Genomic DNA, 9,221 nt, shown 5'->3' on the forward strand with positions numbered 1-9,221 from the left:
CGCGATCCGGGAGGGGAGCGGGGAGCCGCGGGCCCGGCCTGGCGTGCCGCCCCCACAGAGCTCTGCCCCTGCGGCTCCTCGCACCCACAGCAGCCTCAGTGCTCGGGGCAGGGGAGGAGCAATTCGGGAGGAGCTGCAGAATGCCGTGGGTCTCATCCCACGGGAGGGACGCGAGGGCGCTCCCCCACCGCAGCCCCCTCACAACAGCGGTTCCCTGTGTTTGCCGCTGTGCTCGGTGGGGATTGGCGCCGGGAGTCGCGGGCCCCGAGCCGTGCATGTGGAGCCTGCCCTGGGAACGGGGACAGCGGTACCGGGGGTTCGCTGTTGTGGCTGCCGGGGATGACGAACGTGCCGGAGGAACATCCCTCCCGCGGGATTCCAGCGGCACCAATGGGGCACGCTGGGCTGCAGGAAAAGGAGCCTCCCGAGGGATTTCAGCAGGTGCCACCTGTCCCGAGAGTGGCGATGACTGGAACAGCAAGTGCTGTCCCCATGTTCAGCTCTGAACCCCCAGAGCTCCCTGGAATCTGGGGAGACCCCCTGTGGAAGACAGGGATTTTCTGAGACGTGGGGAGAGTTTTGGAAGTTCCTAAAAGGCAAGGCTGTGGCTGGGATGGAGATCCTCACCAGGCACGAGCCACCACAGGCAGAGCTGGAGGAACAACAAACCAGAGGCATCGAAGTTCATGGATTTTATTAAACAACACCCAACTGCTGTGGAAAACTGCGGGGGAGAATCCAGGATCTGGCTCTTCTAAGAGTGTATTCCCACATGGCATCCTCTCCTTTCGCTGGCTGGAAATAATTTCCTGGCTCTTTGGGTCACCATTTCCACCCAGCATGCCCCAAATTTATCCTATTTAACATTAAAAACCACCCACCCTAGCTGACAAAAAAAATTTAAAAATAGACAAAGCCCCCCAAATCCCACACCGGCAGCATTTCCTTCCCAAGAGGAAGACCACAATGGAAAAGTTTTGACAACAACTAATTCCAATTAATGTCTGTTTGGAGAGGCAGCCCAATCCAGTGGATAACCTAGGACAAATCCAAATTTCAGCCCAAATCCTTTCCTAAGGGAACTTTTTTCCGGACTCATGGCAGGGCAAAGCAGGATTTCCAAATAATTCCCTTGATTTTGGGAATATTCAGCAGCAGCAGGATGTTTTGCAGCCCCATAACCAGCACGGGGGAATGAACAAGGCTGTGAGTGTGGCCTGGCTGAGGGGGTGATTCCCATTTAACTCCTTTGGGATCGTCCAGCAGGCTGCTGGATTAACTTAATTCCTTCTAAAAAAAGGAATTAAAGCCAGTGCTGGAGTGAGGGAGAGGAGGGGAAAGGGCTTCACATTGAAAAACGTGCTGGAATAGAATTTTTAAATATATATTAATCGTTGCCATGTGCTCAATAAACATCTTTTATTAACAGCCCAGCCTCAGCTGTCATCTGACTTGTGTCTTGACTTCCCCAAATAATCCAACCTCACGTCCCAGAGACCGGGACAGTTCTGATTCCACCAGAAGCCAGGACAAGCCTTGATTTTGACCCAGGGGATTGTTCGCTCCGTTTGGAAATTTATTTCAGACAAGCACTTCGGTGCTTAGAACTTGGGTTTTTCCTGGTTTATGACACCTTCTCAGACCCATTCCCAGCACCGGAGGAAATTCCTGCATGCCCCAGGCATCGCTCCCCGCACCCAGCTTGGTGTGGGGCAGCAGTTTCCCCCCCCCCCCAGACCCCCAAATTCGGGGGTCCTGCTCGGGCTGAGCCTCTCCAGAGTCACCCGCAGTGCTGGATGTGCTCCGTGTCCGGAGGAAAGGGAGGATTTGAGGAGAGCGCGGATGGGAGCTGCTGGATAAATCCCGGGCTGAATAAATCAGCGGCTTTTTGGGGCTAAAGCCCGGGAAAGCGGGGATTTTCCCGGCGGGCAGCACTCGGGGGGGCTGGTGCCGGACTACAGCTCCCGGCGAGCCGCGCGGGCGGGCAGAGCCGGGCGGCGGGAGCGGAGCGCAGCGCATCCCGCAGCGGGCACCGCCGCCTCCGCCCGGTGAGCGAGGGATGCGCGGGGCTTGGGGGGCCGGGGCGGCGGGCACGGGGGGCCGGGGCACGGAGAGTGCCCGGGGGGCCGCTGCTCAGAGGGGCGGGCTCCTGAGGGGGGCAGGAACCGTGCCACAAAAGGGGGGTACGGAGCAGGGAAGACGTCAGGGATGTGGGATGAGGGCACCAGATGTGGGTATCGAGGGACTGTGAGCAGAGTGGGATGAGGGTGGCACAGGGGTGTGAGTGCAGAGGGATGGGGGTACCTGGGGGTGCCAGGGGATGGGGGTATCCATGGGCTGGGATTTCCTGGGGATGTGAGCAGTGCAGGCTGAGAGTGCCAAGAGATGGGGGTATCCACGGGCTGGGATTTCCCGGGGATGTGGCAGTACGGGTGATGGTACCAGGGCTGCAAACTCCATGGGGACCTGGATACTCAGGGGTTCAGGCACTTTTTAAGGCAGGCACAGAGGTGCTGGGAGGGTGTTTGTGCCTTGCCGTGCCCCCAGAGCTGGTGGGAGATCCTGGAGGCCATCCCAGGGTGCCGAGTTCCCATCACTGGGAGCTGGGATTCCCAGTGGATACGAGGGCCATGGCCAGGGAACTGCTCCTGCCTGTCCCTGGGGTGTTGGCTCTGCTCAGGGACCTGGGGAGCGATGACTTCATGGCCTTATTAAGGACTAATTTCTATCCAGGCAGGGAAAATAAACAAGTGTAGGTGTTGTTCAGCATGGAAAGTTACTGGGGCTGTGGGGAGGCACTGCCTGTTTTCATACACAGCCTGGATTTCTCCACTTACCTCCACGGGCTGATAATCCCTAAATCCCAATGAGATTAAAGGCAAAAGGAAAGGTGGCCAGAGCGCCTCCTTCGCGACATTTCCCAGATGACAAAATCCCACGTCGGCCTAACCCAGATTAACCCAGGCACTGAGCTCATCCCCCAAAAATACCAGGAGCAGCAAGGGTGAATCCCCATCCCCGGAGCCATGGGCAGAGCTGGGGGTGAGGCAGGAGCTGCTGTTTTAACCCCGTTATTGTTCCCATCCCAGCAGATCCAGCGAAGCCTGCGGCAGCCATGGCACTGGTGAAGAGTGGTTGGCTTTGGCGGCAGAGTAAGTGCCACCCTTGAGCTTTCTGAGTTGGGAGCCCCCCAGAAAAGCCCAGAGAGGTTTGCTGGGAAGAGGTGGGGTGTGGGGGACACAAGGAGCCCTGACCTGGACAGGTAATCCACGACAGCAGGGAGATTGTGGCTCAGCCGTTCGCGGATTTATGTCAGCGGAGAGAGGGGCTGCCTGCCATGAAAAACACACACGGCTCCGTGTCCGGGGCTGGATCCGCTCCCGTGTGCTCGGCAGGGCAGCACCCAGTGGCCTGATGGCTTTTTTGGCAGCCTTTTCCCACTTACAGCAACCTGCTCACGCTGCCTCGGATGCTTGTGCCAGGCACAGGTGTCCTATGGGATGCAGCGGCTCACAGGCGGGATCCGAGTGTGGGGGATGAGATTGTGAGCGCGCCGGCCGCGTCCCACCGGGCTCGCTGGGCTCCTTCACCTGCTCCCTGTCCCACCAGGCTCCATCCTGCGCCGCTGGAAGAGGAACTGGTTCGTCCTCTACCTGGATGGAAGCCTGGTTTACTACCACGACGAGACGCAGCGGGACATGGACGGCCGGATCCACATCAAGTACAGCTGCCGGGACGTGCGGATCGGCCGCGAATGCAAAGGTGAGTCGAGCCCCTGCTCCCGAGCCCTGCATTCCCAACCCCATCCCACGAGTGGCTGCACCCCTCTCAAACGAGGCTCCACCTGTGCACATCCAGCAGACCCCTGAAACAGCCCATTAATAACCCCAGGCTGCCTCCTTCACCCCTCCTCGCTCCCAGCCAGGAGATGCTGGATGGTCTCTGCCGTTGCTTCTCCTGGGGGAAGGAGGGAAGGAAGCAAGGAAGGAAGGAAGGAGGAACTCTCCTCCTGGCTCGTGCTTGTAACAAACAGGATCCCACGGCCCTGACTCATCGCTCACGTCTCGCACAAACAAGGGGAACAAAGCAGCAGCTTGGCGGGCCCCGCAGCCCACGGCCGCCGCACAAAGCGCCTTTCTTGGGCTGGGAGCGGCCGTGGGAGCACAATCCCACAGCTGTGTGCTCACCACAGGGTCCTGCCAAGCTTCAGGACGGGAGAAGACACACGAGCCTCAGGGAGTTAAGATTTTGCTCTTGCTGGAGCTCACGATCCCACTCCAGCAATAAGCATCTCCAGTTCCTACAAAATTTGGGTGCGCTCTGGCAAGTTCAAAGCACAGGCCTCAAGTAGATTTTTGGGGGTTTGCTGCCCTTCAATGTTCTTTCTGCCATGGGGGTGGAGGTTTTTGCCCATCAGCTCATTCCTTGTGTTGGCTTTTAACCTGTGAGAGGCTGACTGCATCCTCCACGTGGAGACGGAGCCAAAACTAAACCCACCAGCTCTTGTGCCAGGAGGAATCTGGAGCCTGGGGAGGGTCTGTGGGACATCCCCTTGGCTGAGGCTGGATCCCACCCCATCCCTTCCCTTCCCAGACGTGCAGCCGCCCGAGGGGAGGAGCCGGGACTGCCTGCTGACCGTGGTGCTGCGGGACGGCTCCAAGACCACGCTGTGTGCAGAGAGCGAGGACGACGCCGTGTAAGCGACTTTTCCATCCCACTTATCCCAGCCTGGAAAGGGCCTGGACGGCAGGAGAGCCCTGGCCCGCTCCCACCACATCCCACCCTTGGTTAAACCAGCCCCCAGCCCCTGTTCTCAAGCACATTTGCAGGGCCAAAGGCTCTCACTGAATAATCCCAAGCCAAAAGCAGCTGTTTTTAAGCAGTCAGTCTCCTAATGGGGGAGTCTCCTCATGGATAAGAAATCCCCTCTTGGCCTGACTGAGGAGAAGGGTTTTCATCACTATTTGGAAATAAAAAGTCTGACTGTGAAGCTCTCACTGGCTTGAGGCAAACTGCCCTTTTTAGCACTGTTCCACTTCTGTTTATTTCTAAAATAATTTAGAAATTAAATTTTAAAAATAATTTTATTTTTATACAAATTGATTTTTTTAAAATAAATTTTTTTAAATTAACAGTGGCAAACATTCAGCTGAACTTGGATGGAGGGAAACATGCTGTGGCCAAGCAGAACTTCATCAACTGAGCTTGACCTCAGCTGAGTGGAAATTCATCCATTATGTGCTCTTCCCCCCAAATTTAGGTGTCCTTTTCCTGCCTGCCCTCGTTTTAGCCAGTGCCATTCCCAGGGATTGCCCTGTGCCCATCCCTATGGTGTCGGGTACCTCCCAGCACATTCCCAATCCCAACTGTTAGCCCAGCACTCATTTAATAGGGAATTAAAGAGTAATGCCACATCCAGGTCCTCATGGGGAGGAAGGGGACAATTCCCACCCCTCCAACACCCACCAAAAACGAGTGCCTCTGTTTTGTTTGCAGTGCTTGGAAGATGGCCGTGCTGGAGGCTAAATCCACCCCGGTGAGGCTTTGTCCCCCTGAGCAGGGACACCGTCCTGGCAAGGGATTTGGGTTTCAGGATTTGGGCACGGAGAGGCTACCCCAACCCTGAGCTTGGTGGGGGGCTCCCCAACACCCACAGTGCAGCCTCAGGGCACAGGGAGTAAATTCCCTGGAGCCACAGGGAAGAAGGTGGGGATGGGTTGGATGCCACTACTGATGGCAGGTGACAAAGCCACGGGGACCCTGTGCACTGGTGGAGGGTGACAGGGACACAGGGGACACAGGTAAGGAGACAAGAACACTGTTAAGGTGACAGGGACACCATTAAGGGGGCAGAGTTGATGTGGTGGGACACAGTTAAGGTGACAAGGACACACAGTTAAGGTGACAGGGACAGTTAGGGACAATGGGAGCAGAGTTGAGGTGACAGGGACACTGTTAAGGGGGAGGGGCAGAGTTGAGGTGACAAGAACACAGCTAAGATGACAGGGACATGGGTAAGGTGACAGGGATGATGTTAAAGTTATAGTGAGACAGTTAAGGGGAATGGGGACACAGCTAAGGTGACAAGGGCACGGGGATGGGGACACAGCTAAGGTGACAGGGGCACAGTTAAGGTGACAGGGACAGGTGAAGGGAATGGGAGCAGAGTTAAGTGGCAGGAACACTGTTAAGGTGACAGGGACACTGTTGAAGTGGCAGGGACATTGTTAACGTAATGGGGACACTGTTGAAGTGAGGACACTGTTAAGGTGACAAGGAAGGGGCAGAGTCAGGGTGGCCTGAGCACAGGCTGTCCCCAGCCCTTGGGACTGCTCAGATTCCCCTCCCAAGGGACCCCTCCCCGCCAGGGCAGCCTGACCCCAAAGTCCCCCACGCCCACTGCCGCAGGTGCACGTGTACGACCCCTATGATGACGACTACTACCAGACGGTGCCCCTGGACTCCCACCAGGCTGCCTACATCAGCTCCGGTCACTACGGCCACCAGTACGGAGGTGGGTGGCCTGGTGGCCCCGGGGGTGGGTGGCCGAGGCCATCCCTCCCCCACTCACGCCCGTTTTCCCTGGCAGCTCCCGGGGTGACCCACGTCATCGTGCGCGAGGATCCGTACCGCGTCTCCGGGGACCAGATGGCCCTGGGGCTGCTGGCCGGGGCCGCCACCGGCGCCGCCCTGGGCTCCTTCATGTGGATGCCCTGCTGGTTTTAGTGGCCACCAGGCTGGGCCACGGCCTCCCTTTGCTCCCCAGCCCTGCCTTGGAACCTGACCTGAGCCCCCCTCAGCCCCTCCAGAACACCCTGGGCACAGACTCCCCCACACACCCTGCTCCCAGGCCTAGCTTCTGCATTAAATAACCCCCAAGTGCTTCAGAGCCCCCCAAAAGCCACTCCAGAATCCCACAGCACCCGATTCCCATCGGCAAAGGGCCCGGGAGCTGCCAGGGCTGTCGTCAGAGCTTCCCCATCCCAAATCTCCACAGGGAGCTGGCTGCAGAAATTCCAGGTTTGGGAGAAGGGGGACTTATTTAATTTGGGGGGAAGTGGCTGGAAGTTATTTGGCTGGGTGAACCCCACAATGCAGAGGCTTTTTAAGTGCTTTTTTGGGGAGAGGTTTTGGCACCAGAGGGCACCACAGGGATGCTCAAGAGGTGGGTAAAAGATTAAGGAGGATTTAAACCTTTGCAGGATTTCCACCCCTTTCCAACTTGCACAGGTCCCCTGGGCCTGGCCAAATTGGAGAAATGTTGCAAAACCCTCAGGAATTGGAGTTAAACCCCTGGGAATTAGGCTGAGAAGAGCCCAGGGAATATCCCAACCTCTCCAGCTGAGTGGGAAGGACACACAGCATCCTCAGTTTCATACTGATTTTTGGGAGGGGGAGAAGGGCAGCTCTCCACAAGGACCAGGGAGCCTTTCTGGCAGCCAAGCCAGGATCTTCACAGCAGGGATTTGGGATTGAGGGGGGACACACAGTCAGGCCAGGAGACAAGCAACAGCTCAGGGTTTTGGTTGGGTGATAGAAGAGGTGAGGAACGGCTGCCAAGTGTCACCCCTAAGAGGCAGGATGATATCCTGGAACCACGACTAACATTGAATTTAGGAATTACAAACCCCACAGCTGGATAGAAAACCACCAGTGACACCAGCACCCCAGCCTGCTCCTGCCTTTAGAGCCCCGGGTCAGTTCATCCCTGTGCCTAACAGGGGATTGCGATATCCCAACACACCATCCTCATCCTCTCCTGCACTCCCTGCCTCCTTCCTGCTGCGCACCTGCTCCCAGAAAAGAGAAAAAAAATACAAAAACCTCTTTGAAGTCTAATAAAGGCAGTGAAAAAACAGCCTGTGAGTGAGTGAGGATGAGGAGGGAACGCTTAGCCTTGGCCACTTCCGGGGGTGGGAAGGATTGTGTCCCCTGGAGAGCTGCCCAGGGGTGTCACCAGCTCCCCTTGACCTCCCTGCCTTTCCAAACAGGAGCTCCAGCCTCTGGGTGTGGCACAGAAGGGACAAAGCTGCCCCAAAAATCCTGCTCGAGTGCAAGAGAACCACTATTTGTGCTGGCAGAGCAGCTCCTTCTTCTGCATCACGGATTCACGGGATGAGGCATCTCCACTTGGGAAGGGCCAGCACAGGGTCAGGCACTGCCAGCCCCCGAGGTGGCGGAACACAATCCCTGGTTCTGTTTGATGTGCAGAGCAGGAGCCACACCTGGCTCCCAGCTCCTAAGGCAGGGGTTCAGCCCCTCCATCCCACTGTTAATTCCAGCACAAAGCCCAGCTCCCAAGGGCTGGGGAAGAGAAGGATGCTGCCCCACACACCCCACTTGCATCCTCACCCTGGCGCCTGTGACCCCGCAGCGCTCACTCACCGGCACCTCCCCGTGGTATCGCCTCTCCTGGGCCACTGATCCAGCCCCCACAGCTCCTGTGACATGGGGCCACTGTCCCCATTCCCAACCTGTGACACGTCCCAGCTGCATCTGCTGGCATCCCAAAATCCCCGTGTGCTGGGCTGATCCCCCAGCCTGGGCAGCAGGAAGGAGGGATTTTGCCCCTGTGCCCAGGTGAGACCCCACCTGCAGAGCTGCCCCAGCCCTGGGGACACAGCAGCAGCACCTGGAGCTGCTGGAGGAATCCATGGAGCTGCTCCAGGGCTGGAGCCAGGCTGAGAGAGCTGGGGATGCTCACCTGGAGAGGAGAAGGCTCCAGGGAGAGCTCAAAGCCCCTTGCAGGGCCCAAAGGAGAGCTGGAGAGGGACTGGGGACAAGGCATGGAGGGACAGGACACAGGGAATGGCTCCCACTGCCAGGGAGTAAGGATGGATGGGATTTTGGGAAGCTTTTCTGAGCAACCTGTGTCAGGGCCTCACCACCCTCACAGGGAAGAATTGTACTCTAATATCTAATTTACCAATCCAATATCCATTTTATGGTTGACCTGGTGCATAATCCCAGGTGAGGCAGATTGGGAGATGGAAAGATCTGAAAACTTGTTACCAATAGCAACATGACCTAGAAACTGTCCATCCTTCCCATGCCACGTCCAGCTGCTGACCTGTAAAAACTCCTTTTCCCGAGCTCAGACACCTATGCTCCTCATCCCTGCAGTACCTGAACATCCTGGAACTGTTCCTGCTTCTCTCCTGCTGTGCTGGTCTCCCAGAGATCCAGGGACATGGAGCAATCCAGGCAAGGACAGTGCTGGA

At 57.2% G+C, this 9,221-nt stretch overlaps 1 protein-coding gene across 2 annotated transcripts; it reads left to right on the forward strand.

Annotated features, from left to right (window-relative positions):
• Positions 1-1,943: 1,943 nt before the first annotated feature.
• PLEKHB1 (pleckstrin homology domain containing B1) lies at positions 1,944-7,858 on the forward strand. 2 transcript variants are annotated; one of them, XM_030264185.4, is made up of 7 exons: positions 1,944-2,048; positions 3,090-3,152; positions 3,610-3,762; positions 4,594-4,696; positions 5,497-5,536; positions 6,409-6,514; positions 6,590-7,858. In XM_030264185.4, exons 2-7 carry the CDS (start codon positions 3,116-3,118, stop codon positions 6,724-6,726), a joined length of 576 nt encoding a protein of 191 aa, XP_030120045.3. In that variant the 5' UTR covers positions 1,944-2,048; positions 3,090-3,115; the 3' UTR covers positions 6,727-7,858. The 2 variants fall into 2 exon arrangements, with proteins under 2 accessions (XP_030120045.3, XP_030120054.3); XM_030264194.4 differs by having other exon boundaries at positions 1,961-2,048; positions 3,093-3,152; positions 6,590-6,811.
• The last annotated feature ends 1,363 nt before the right edge of the window (positions 7,859-9,221 follow it).

The sequence above is a fragment of the Taeniopygia guttata genome, chromosome 1 (assembly GCF_048771995.1).
Source record: "Taeniopygia guttata chromosome 1, bTaeGut7.mat, whole genome shotgun sequence".
NCBI lineage: Eukaryota > Metazoa > Chordata > Aves > Passeriformes > Estrildidae > Taeniopygia > Taeniopygia guttata.

Coding starts and splice junctions, on each gene's coding strand:
- PLEKHB1 (XM_030264185.4), top strand. CDS start 3,116: ATGGCACTGGTGAAGAGTGGTTGGCTTTGGCGGCAGA. Junction 4,697..5,496: donor GAGAGCGAGGACGACGCCGT/GTAAGCGACTTT, acceptor TTTTGTTTGCAG/TGCTTGGAAGATGGCCGTGC. Junction 6,515..6,589: donor CTACGGCCACCAGTACGGAG/GTGGGTGGCCTG, acceptor TTTCCCTGGCAG/CTCCCGGGGTGACCCACGTC.